Consider the following 11,463-nt stretch of genomic DNA (forward strand, 5'->3'; position numbering starts at 1 on the left):
TTGTTATGACTTCCTCACATCTGGTCTTCACTCTTCCATTTGATCTCTCACCGCAGCTTTTTTATTTTGATTTAGAGCTCACATTGAACTTGAAAGAAGCAGAGCAAGGCACACAACATATTATTGCTATCATTCATGACCTTATTTTTCAGAAATTTATTAAATAAAAAAAACACTTACTTTCAGAGAAATCTCTGGAACTTATTTGCATTGTAATTTAAAAAAAAAAAAAAAAATACAAGATAAAACCACTAAACAATTTTGTGTAGAAGTATCCCTGCCAGCAAATTTTTTTTGATCTGGTGCATGAAACTGGAGTGGAAAGCCTCTGCCAGTCTTGAATATAGTTCATAACAATTGAATCTATGGACTCCAAAAGGATTTTCAAACGACTCTAAAGTATGGTGATTTGTTCGTAGTTCATAACAATTGAATCTATGGACTCCAAATCAAGCCAACAAATCCCCCTCCCTTATTTTAATCATTGTATTTCCTTGTTGTCTCTTGCATGAGAAAAAAAAAAATCTTAGAGATTAAATTGGACTTTAGCTAAAATGATGTTAATGATGGGTCTAGATGAAAACCAATAAAAAGTTAGACACATCAATTATAAAAATGTTGTAAAATAGTTTATGATTGTAGCATTATTCAATAAATAAAGCATAAATGACTTTTTATTGGTTATTGATTCAGTTCGGTTTATTATGGTTAATTTTATCCCTAAGATTACTCTGATCTTCATATAGGGTTTTCCTTTACAAATGACATTATTTTTTCTTAAACTGAGCCCTTATTATAAAATATATCAGAATAACTCGTCTTTGTAATGAATGGTAAATAGTAAAGGGTAAATTTTACTAACTATTCCTGAAGTTTGGGAGTATTAACAGGTTTTAAAAAGTGACCAATTTGGTCCTTAGTCACTAACACCGTCTGTGCACCGTTTAATTAATTAATTGTTTTTTTCCTCCTCTTCTTCTCACCCTTCACGCCGAGCTCTCCCTTCTCTCTGTCAGTACGATCTCGAGCTTTCTCCAGAAACCAAACACCAACCATGGCCGAGCCTCCATGACTCTATCTTCGATCAGCCTAAGTCTAAGCCTCCTCAACCATCAACTCTCCTCACTGAAAATCACTCTCTTCTCTCTTCGATCTCACCGATCTAAACGGAGTAGAGCCACCACCACAAAGATGGCCTCTCATCTCTCATCTCACTTTTCTCTCTAAAACCCGAGACCAACAAACATCTCCCTATCTGATTCTCATTCCCTCAAAACCTCAAACCCACTCTTCGATCTATAAGAAGCCAGAGGGTCCTAGACGACGTGTGGATTTTGGTGTGGATCGGCGTTGGAGTCTCTCCCTTCTCTCTCTCGTGGTCTTTGTGGCGGCGCCGTGGTGTTAGTATAGTATTATAAAATTTTAACCGTTTTTATATTTTTGGTGAATTTTATTGTATAGTGTGATTCACTAAATGTTTTATCCAATTAGGGGTCGGATAAGATCCGGGGCATACTGTTATCCTCACATGAACCATCAAAGATGCAGATAGAAGCTAAATGTCTTAAAAGGATGGAAAAGATCATGTTCCTTATAGTCAATAATGTAGATATTTGCGGAGATCTTGAATATCTTCCCAATAGTTTAAGGTTGCTTGATTGGCCAAGGTATCATTTATCTTCCTTACCATCCAATTCTTTTCCTCGCAAGCTCGTTGCACTCAACTTGCCAGAAAGTCAGGTTATATTGGAGGAGCTTTTCAAGGTATAATCATTTTTATTTATTTAATTACAAATTAGGACATCATTAAACTGTATTTCAACATTTGTTGAAGTTAAATTTTGAATTTTTTTTTTTCCTACAGGGGAAGCATTTTGAACATTTGAGATATATGAATTTCAGTTCCTGTCAACGTATTAAGAAATTACCTGACTTATCTATGTCCAGCCCAAACATAAAGAAATTAAATCTCCGTGACTGTAGAGAATTAGTTGAGGTTCATGACAATGTTGGATTTCTTCAGAAGCTTAAATGGTGGGAGCTCACAGGTTGCATTAAACTTAAAATTCTTCCAAGCTGTCTCAGGATGAGATCTCTTGAATATTTAAGTCTTTATCAGTGCAAAAGGGTTGAGAAGTTCCCCGATATTCCCCTAGAAATGGAAAGGTTAGAGTTTCTAAATTTAGCAGAAACTGCCATTAGAGAGCTTCCTTCATCATTTGGAAATCTCACTGGGCTTGAGCGATTGGAGTTTGGTTCCTATTTCTATTCGTGTAATCTTCCAAGTTGCATCTATGACTTGCGACATCTTTGCAAGCTCATTCTTTATGGCAATGTCCAATTTCAAAAGGGCGTGGAGATTGGTAGACAAGAACTATGCAATTCTTATGGTAGCTTTTCAAAATATGGTTTTCCGAGGTTGGATTTTCTTAAAAAATTGACTTTTTCCATCCCCCCCTCATTGAAATGTTTATTAGTAGGAAGGGAAGATTTTAACATCCCAAAAAGCATTATCGAATGCAATGCATTATGTTGGCTTGTAATTAGGAATTCCAAGTTCCTTCAGGAAATTCCAACGCTTTCAGAAAGCATAAGATGTGTAGATGCATCAAACTGCATCTCGTTGAATTCACAATCATTAAGCAAATTATTGGTTCAGGTACCTCTCTCTCTGTCTTAAATTTATAAAGAAACAATTTTGGTTACCTTTACAAATACTTTACCAAATTTGCTGAACTTCTATTACTCAAATTTCCTAATTGCATTTGCTTGCAGTTTGGAAGAATTTTAGGGCTTCCACAAAATATGACATGTTTAGCTGCGAAAGGCGACACATTAATGGATTTACAGTCACAACGCAAATTATGGCATCATATTAATTACTCTTCTCGGATCTCCCCCTTCGAGTTCTCCATAATTGAGGCTAAGTTCTCTAACCCTATAGATGGGTTTCCGAATTATGATCAAAATGATGGTAGATGTACATGTCAAATTGTAGTACCAGGAAAGAAAATTCCAAAGTGGTTCAACCATCAAAGCATTGCAAGTTCCATATCATTCTGGGTTGGTCCTGAATTTCCAGGGATTGCCCTTTGTGTTGCTTTTGATCTAGTTCGGCTGAAGGACAGTTATGCTTATGATATTTTGGATAGTTTTCTTCATGAAGATAAAATCAGTTTTGTTTGTGTTGTCAACATTTTCACCAATGGTCATAAGCGACCTTTTAGGCAAATGATGCTCTTTCAAAATTTGTCATATGATCATCTGTGGTTTTATGGTGTACCTCATAGCCTACTACAGCAGGAACTTGGAGACTTGATTCAAGGTGATCAGAATCATGTTGAGGTTTCATGTAAAATCTCTCATTGGTCGAGTGCAACAGGAAAATTTTCTCCTTTCATTTCAAGGTTAGGGGTACATGTGGAATGCATTTGTCGTCCTCGGAGTTTCATTATCATCCATGACGACTCTGAAAATGTTGATGACGACTCTCTGACGACACTATGATCACCCCTTTACTACCTCCTTTCTCCACTTCTACTGGTTCACATATGGATCATAGGGGTTTCAAACGACTCAGATCACAAGAACCTCAACCTCCTCTATAAAAGATGATTCCATATTCAATCCATATCCACCATCAAAGAAACTTAGAATCCCTAATCAAATTTCCAAGAAATATGCCCAGGTACTATTACTTCATAGAAACTGTTTTCCCTTGCATCATCATCATTTGATTTCTTTTACATTGTTGGAGTATGTCTCCCTGTTTTGCTTTGTTTGATTTGCATCCTTGGGGTTTTTTGTCACTTCCCATTCTCTCTCTAAATTAACGAGCTCATTCATACAGGCACTAATTCAATTTGATAGGACATTAATGCAAAGAAAAAGCAGAATCGATGGTCATTTGATTTGTTTTTGATTCAATTTCTTGTTTTAAAAGAGTTTTCAAAATTATCCAAGAGAAAAACATTTACTTTTTCTGGTTAATGGACAAGCCCAAAGGCCTATACTTTTTTAGACTCACAAAGATCAACATCTATTTAGCCATAGTCAGTAGATTACTCGTGCTAATTAGAATTATTGGTTTTAATTAGTTGAGCATATTAGTTAGGGGTTTTTTTTTTTGGGGGGGGGGGGGGGTTGGGTGGGGGGAGGGTATTCAGTGATATTAATTCTGAAATAGATAGCTTGAGTGAATGTGCTAGGAAGTAAAAGTTTGGTTGATGGAATGGTCATGGTGCCATTGATTATATGGCCTACTCATAAAATCATTGCGCTGTTAAATTTGGTACAGTTTCAAAGTTATTTGAGGGTTCAACAATTTTACAAAGTGGTCTGGTATACAGGATTTGGGAGAACTAAGTGTTTCACTAGGAGTGACTTAAAATCTCAGGAATAGATTTAGCTCCCTCCAAATAGGGGAAAATTATGGTTCTCATATATTTGAATAGTCTATGATTTTAATTGTCTTGAATGTAGTTGAAGTAAAATAAGCCTATAAAAATAAATTCTTTCAAATACATATTAATTAATAAAATGTACATGCTCATTGTGTTCAAATAACTTTTTTTGGTTATCCAGAGCTTTATAGATTTGTAATATAGTACGCTATCCTTAATTAGGAAAGCCAGGTTCCTCTTGATCATCGAATTATTAAAAATAAAGAATTGAGTTAGCCAAGTGCTGAGCGGCCCACCTTCAATATGCTAGCATAGAAAATGGTTTTTATTTTTTTAAATTTCTAAAAAATGAACCATTATAGAAAGTGGGAAGTGTTCAATAGATATATGCACACACAAGAATTCTACCAACTGAAACGAAAAATTCAGAAGGCGGAGTAGGAGTGGATCCTTGAGCTGAAAGTTTAGTATACAATTTTGTTGTCCTCTCTGTTTTGATTTATATTCTTTTCTCTAATGTTAAGCTGCTCTGCAATGTTTTCTTCTATAGGCATTCATATGATCTTCTCACTCTTGACTTTTAATGTAAAAGTCTTTTTGTCTTGGCAGGCGGAGGACTTCTTTCAGGTCTAAGGGACAATTTTATTGGCTTGATCCAGTCAAAGAAGATAACAAGAAACAAAAATTGTGCAGTTGGTGATTCTTCTTCTCTCTATTCAATATTTATGTTTTGCTTCTTGCTGATTTGATTTTTGAGAAATTCGGAAGTTTTCAGTAAGCTCAAAAGTAACAAAAACAAAGAAGCGAATGTACTGATATGTTTTTATTATTCATGGTTTCCTGCATAAAGACAAACAATGTTTTTAACAGAGGAGAGAACAAAAACATTAAATACATTGGCAATGCTTGGGGTATGTTCTTCCAATGCAGAAGTCAGGAAGTCATCCCAGAATATGCGGTTGTCAACAAAGGATGACATTTTAGTTATAGTATTGAACAGACTGAAAATAGGAAGGGCCAATCACATAATTATACTGTAATGTTGAATTTATTCAACCATCTAATTGGCTTTATTCCGTGCCAAATTTGCTTGTAATTCAGCATTTAGTAACCCTGTATTTAGGTGGGATTGATGTAAGGGTAGAGAGTGAGATAAAGTGAAGTTTGCTCAAGAGTGTGCAAGAAAACAGAGAGTCGCGACTGGGACTCGCGGGTGTCTTGCGGCTGCAAGCCGCCAGAAGCACACACGTGCCAAGCATGCTGGAAGATGAACAGTCATGCTAGCTGGAGCACTACAGGACAAAACAGGACAACTGGCCATACGGTTATCTCGCGACTGGATCTCGCGACTTAGTCAAGCCGCGAGGTCAAGCCGCGAGCCACCCCTGTTTTGTAAAAACCTGACGTTTCACATTCCTCTCCACTCCAATATAAATACCCCTATTACCCACGATTGAAAGAGAGCTTCCAGAGAGAATTTTGAGAGAGAAACCCTAAAGAAAAACTAGATTGATTCACACACAATCTATACCTTAGAGACTCTTCAAATTCCTCAACTCTCTTCCTCTCCATTGTTAAATCCTTGAGAGGTATTATACCAAACCAGGTTCTCACCATCATCATCATTGTGAGACTGCTGTTTGGATTTCTGGGAAGCAGTTAGGAAGGAGCCAATCTACATTGGTTGATGCTACGGTCTAGTAGCGGAATCCGGAAAGCTAGAAAAGAAAAAGGTTCGGCGCAACCTCGTTGGAGCAAGAAGCTTGGAGGGCTTAGGTGCACTGGGTAGATTAGGCTTGGAGGGTCTATTGCTGTCCTTGTATCCCAACTATATTTTCTAGTGGATTGATTACAGCTTGGAGGGCGGCGGAGAGGTTTTTCGCCGAGGGCTTCGGTTTCCTCTTCGATAACACATCGCGTGTTGTCTTTGTGTTTGCATCTTCCTTCCTCTCTATCTTTGCCTTTTATTTATCTGCTGTGGATTTTAATCTGTTATGGCTTAGATAGTATTTAATCAATTTCGTATGATAGCATATGTTAAGTTTCCGCACACTAGTTGTTTGACATATTGCTTGAATTGATTAAGTTGTAATTTGGGGGTCTAAACGTTCAAAGGTGTCTAAACGTTCAAAGGTGTTTTTGTACACGTTTTTGAACTTTCATATACAAAATTTGGAAGCCAATGACTAGAACCAGATCAAAAATCAATCCCCGATGCCTTTAATTACTTGATTTTAAGTTGAGTTTTTGTCTCACTTGATTTCTTAGATTCTTTCCTAGCACTGGTTTCAGATTTGATTTGGTGGTTGAGGGAAGTATGATAGTGGAATATTGGAGTTTAGGAGAGGGGGGTGGGGGTGGCTTAAGGATGCGTAAGGTTGATTTTGGGGAGCCATTCAATTCTAGGTAAGTTAATTGTTACTCTTTTTGGAACCCAATTTGTTAAGCACAAATTAGAGTCTATCACCACACGAATTCTAATAATTTTTTTAAAGATTGTTAACTATTTTTATTGGAGGTTTGCTTTTGGAATTTGTAGGTTCCTAGATTTGTTAGACCCATATTTTGCTATCCAAGTTGCATGTCCTTTTTATTGGGGGGGAGTGGGGGACACTGGTTGAGAAGAGTTTTCATTGATGTTTATGGTAGCTTGGGTCTCAATTGGAATATAATTTTTGTTTCATGCATATTGTAAGATGTATGATTTTATAGTTTGTAATCCTTGCTCTTGTTTATATAGCTCTAATTTGTGTTTGGGGAGATTTTTGTATATATTATTTTACATTTCATGGAAAGATTATATACGTTGGAACGAAATGAATTACTCTTGAAAATTTTCACACTAGTGTAGAGACTATTTTCTGTGATGGAAAGGAAGTGCCAGTAATATGGGATTATTTGGAAGAGTGATGTAGTGATAAAAGATGAAACCATCTTCAATCCATATCCACCATCAAAGAAACTTAGAATCTCTTAATCAGATTTCAAAGAAATATGCCTAGGTACTAATACTTCATTGAAACTTTTTTCCTTTGCATCATCATCGTTTGATTTCTTTTACGTTGTTGAATGCCAGGGTATGTTTCCTTCTTTTGAATTCTTTGATTTGCATCTATGTGGGTGTTTGTCACTTCCCATTCTCTTTTTCTAAATTAATGGGCTCATTCATACGGGATACCAATTCAATTTTTTTTTTTTGATAGGGGATGCCAATTCAATTTATATGGACATAAATGCAAAAAGAAAGAAAGAAAGAAAGAAAGAATGGATGGTCATTTGATTTGTTGTTGAATTAATTTTCTTGTAATGGTAAAAGATTTTTCAAATTATCAGAGAAAAAATCGTTAAATTTATCTAGTGTGTGAACCAGTAAAATCAAAAGGGATTACTTGTAGCAAAGATCAACGTCTCATTGGTTATAGTCGAGATTACTTGTACCGATTAGAATTGTTGGTTTCAATTAGTTGAGCATATTTGTTTTCGTTTTTTGAAGGGACTCAAAGGTATTAGTTCTGAAATAGATAGCTTGAGTGAATGTTGCTGTTGCATGGAATTTAAGGTTTGATTGATGGAATGGTCATGATGCCATTGATTTTCAGCTAGAAGACTGAGTTCAAACTCAATGCACTGTGTATTGTGAAAATAAATAAGTCAATACATAAATACTGCCAATCGAAAAGAAAAATTCAGAAGTCGGATTAGGAGTGGATCCTTGAGCTGAAATTTTATGTTTATAAAGCCTACTCAAAGTTATTTCCCTGTCAGAAGTCAGAGCAGGAGTGGATCCTTGAACTGAAATTTTATGTTTATATAGTCTACTCATAAAGTTATCGCCCTGTTAAATTTTTTACAATTTCAAAGTCGTTTGAGAGTTAAAACAATTTTACAAAGTGGTCAGCTCTGTAGGATGTGGCAGAACTAAGCATTTAACTAGGAGTGACTCAAAATCTCAGGAATAGATTTTACTGCCTTCAGATGGGGAAAATAATGGTTTTTATTTATTTGAATAGTTTATGATTTAATTGTCTTAAAATGCAGTTGAACCAGATGGTTGTGATAAAGATGGGTATGATTTTGCTTGGCGGACTATGCTATGATCACCTGCCTAGACTTTTGCACGGTAGATTGCCATTTTCCAATGCTGATTTTCCTTTAGTTGTGTGTGTGAAGTGGACTAGTACTTGTTTTTATCTTCGTTGTACTTTCTGGAGTACAACTTTTTGAAACACAATAATTCTATACCATCATCTGCTTGAAGAATTATGTGTTCTTGTATTTAGTATTTACATGATAAATTTAATCACACAAGTTATTCCTTTTCAGGCTAATAATATTAGCGATTTGGCACTGGTGAACCATCATTCCTAGAAGTTGGCAATGACACTTCTATCTAGTGAGAAACCTTTACATGAATCTGTATTTTGCTAGTTGAACATCTTTTTAATACATTTCTGGTTAAGATGTTTGCCTTGAAACTTGTGACCTTTTTTTTCCCCCTTAAAATGTTGCAGTCTCAGAACTTACAATTTTTTTAGCATAAAAATTTGTTTTCCCCAGTTTTGAAGTATATTCCCTTTCCTTATGCTAACCTGCTGCCCGATATTTTCATTTATAGGCATTTATATGATCTTCTCACTCTTTGCTTTCAATATTCAATGTAAAAGTCATTATTATCTTTGCATGCTGAGGACTTGGAGTAAGTTTTTTTTTTTTTTTTTTTTTAAAGGTCTATTGGACAATTTTTTTGGCTTGATCCATTAAAAGATGATAACAAAAGAAAATAGAAAAAAAATTTGTGCTGTTGGTGATTCTTCATCTTCTTTCCATTCAATATTTATATTTTACTTATTGATTTGATTTTGGAGAAATTTAAAACTTTTCAATTTAGCACATGTATCGGGAATCTGAATTACATACCAGAAAATATTTACTATTGTTTATCTTAGTATTATATGTATGATTGTAAATGATAAAATTCATTTGGAGGGTTATATTAAGTTCTCTGTCTCATACACATCTGTTTATGCTATATGTATCAACCATCCTATTTTATCACCCTAAAAAAGACAGATTCTTGATGAGAAATAGTATATTTGTAAGCTCAACTATAACAAACAATAAAGAAGCAAATGTACTGCTTTTTTTTATTAGTCATTGTTTCCAGCATAAAGACAAGCAACATTTTCAAAAGATCAAGCGGGGCAGAAAAATGTAAAATACATTGGAAGCTTGGAGGGCAATATAAAAGTTAGGAAGTCATCTGAGAATTTGTGCTTCTCAACAAAGGATGACATTTAGTGATGGCATTGAACAGATCTGAAAACAGGAAACATCAATCACATAATTTTGAAAGATTTGGAAGCCCATGACTTGAACTAGATTAAAAATTCAATGCTTTCCATGTGTCAGATCAAAATCAGGAAATAGCAATCACATGGTAGCCAATAATATGTGTTTCTTGGGAAGAGTGATGCAGTGATATTTTTATTTTTTAATTAGTGATGCAGTGAATCTTGAGATACATACATGTTTTGGGTTTGGAGTCTGGATGTCCTCTTTTGTTTTTATTTTTTATTATTATTTATTTATGCGTAGGGGAATGACATTTTGCAAATTTCTTTGTATTTGTTTCAGATTTGGTCGGTCAAAATGTACTTTAGCTTGTATCTTCACTGTGACATTTGAAGATCCTGTAAACAGATTTCCAAGGGGCTTTTTTCAGCATTATGGATGTTAAAGTAAAGGGGATCCTATAACCCTTCTTTTGTGTTATTTTTTGGTTATGAAGATGCTGACAAGGATGATTGCAAGAGCAGCTAGTGGCATTCTTATTGTGTTTCAGGTGGGAAAGGAAATTGAGATTTCAAACTTCATTATAGATGATCACTGCACATCTTCTATTGGAGATTTAACTGAGCTAGGCTATCTTAGATTTTTGCTTCTTTGCAGTGAGATAATTTTTGAGCAGAAAATGAATTGGCAGGTATTGTAGGCTGTAAGGTAGGTTTTCTTCCCATGCGAAATTAACTTTGTCATTGCTGCGAGGATCTTTGTTTTAGGCAGCTTGGAATTTGATGATTGAAAAAGTATGGACATTAAGTCTGGAAGAAATTGTATTTGTCTAAAGGGGACATGATCGCCCTTTAAGGAGTGCTCTTTGGAGTTTAACTACCTATTTTCTTTCTTTCTTTAGTGTGCTGATAGAGGTGGTTTATATGTATGATAAATTGAAGTGCATTTTCCATTTCTGTGTTTGATTTAATTTGATAATTATGTTTTGTTCTGTTCTAAGTATCAGATCAAATATTTGCAAAATTGTAGAAAAGAGACGTTATTTTCTCTAATATGTTTTCTTGTCCTGCCCTAATTTAGGCTTTGTGGAAGGGGGTGCCCTTTCTCAGGTCCCAATTTTTTCCATCCTTAATAATTCCCTTTTCAATGTTCTTGTTACAAGGCTTTAATTATTGTTTTTTGCCAAGACATTTGTAATCATGTTAGCATGTCAGTGATATGGAAGGTGGAGGAGCCCTGTCTCTGATCTATTTGTAATCATGCATTAAAGCAAGTTTACACTTAACATGTAGTTGACTAGCTGTATCTGCTTCTATTTGAAAATAAATCTTCTTCTTTTGGACTAGCTATGCAATATGCTCTTCTCTCCTATTTCTTGTAGTTCAATAGGCTAGACATGATCTTAATTAAAGGATCCTTTAATATGCTAATTACCTTTGATTCTGTACCCAAGTTGAGTGGCATCATTTTCTGGGTTAAGTTATTTGTGTATTTTATGTAGTTCTCAATATAATGGTGTTTTTACAACACTGAGTCAGATTTTGATTCAGTTCAGGGAAGGATTATCAGGACATGACTTACCATAAAATTTTTAAAAAAGACCTATTAGCTCATGAAGATTTTGGTGGAAGCCTAAGGAGAAATATGGGAAGTTCCTAGCTTGGAAAGCATGGGATAAATTGTGTCAACCCATTAGAAATGGTGGTTTAGGGTGCAGAAAAGCGAAGGATTTCAACAATGCTATACTTGCTAAGCTCGCATGGATGAT

General features: G+C 35.1%; 1 protein-coding gene across 3 annotated transcripts; it reads left to right on the top strand.

The window, feature by feature from the left end:
• Nucleotides 1–1,529: 1,529 nt before the first annotated feature.
• Nucleotides 1,530–10,647, top strand: LOC115979735 (disease resistance protein RPS6-like). 3 transcript variants are annotated; one of them, XM_031101799.1, is made up of 7 exons: nt 1,530–1,764; nt 1,865–2,659; nt 2,776–3,688; nt 5,013–5,099; nt 8,442–8,523; nt 8,727–8,796; nt 10,038–10,647. In XM_031101799.1, exons 1-3 carry the CDS (start codon nt 1,543–1,545, stop codon nt 3,505–3,507), a joined length of 1,749 nt encoding a protein of 582 aa, XP_030957659.1. In that variant the 5' UTR covers nt 1,530–1,542; the 3' UTR covers nt 3,508–3,688; nt 5,013–5,099; nt 8,442–8,523; nt 8,727–8,796; nt 10,038–10,647. The 3 variants fall into 3 exon arrangements, with proteins under 3 accessions (XP_030957659.1, XP_030957661.1, XP_030957658.1); XM_031101801.1 differs by lacking the exon at nt 8,442–8,523; XM_031101798.1 differs by lacking the exons at nt 8,442–8,523; nt 8,727–8,796.
• The last annotated feature ends 816 nt before the right edge of the window (nt 10,648–11,463 follow it).

Source organism: Quercus lobata, chromosome 3 (assembly GCF_001633185.2).
Source record: "Quercus lobata isolate SW786 chromosome 3, ValleyOak3.0 Primary Assembly, whole genome shotgun sequence".
Taxonomy (NCBI): domain Eukaryota; kingdom Viridiplantae; phylum Streptophyta; class Magnoliopsida; order Fagales; family Fagaceae; genus Quercus; species Quercus lobata.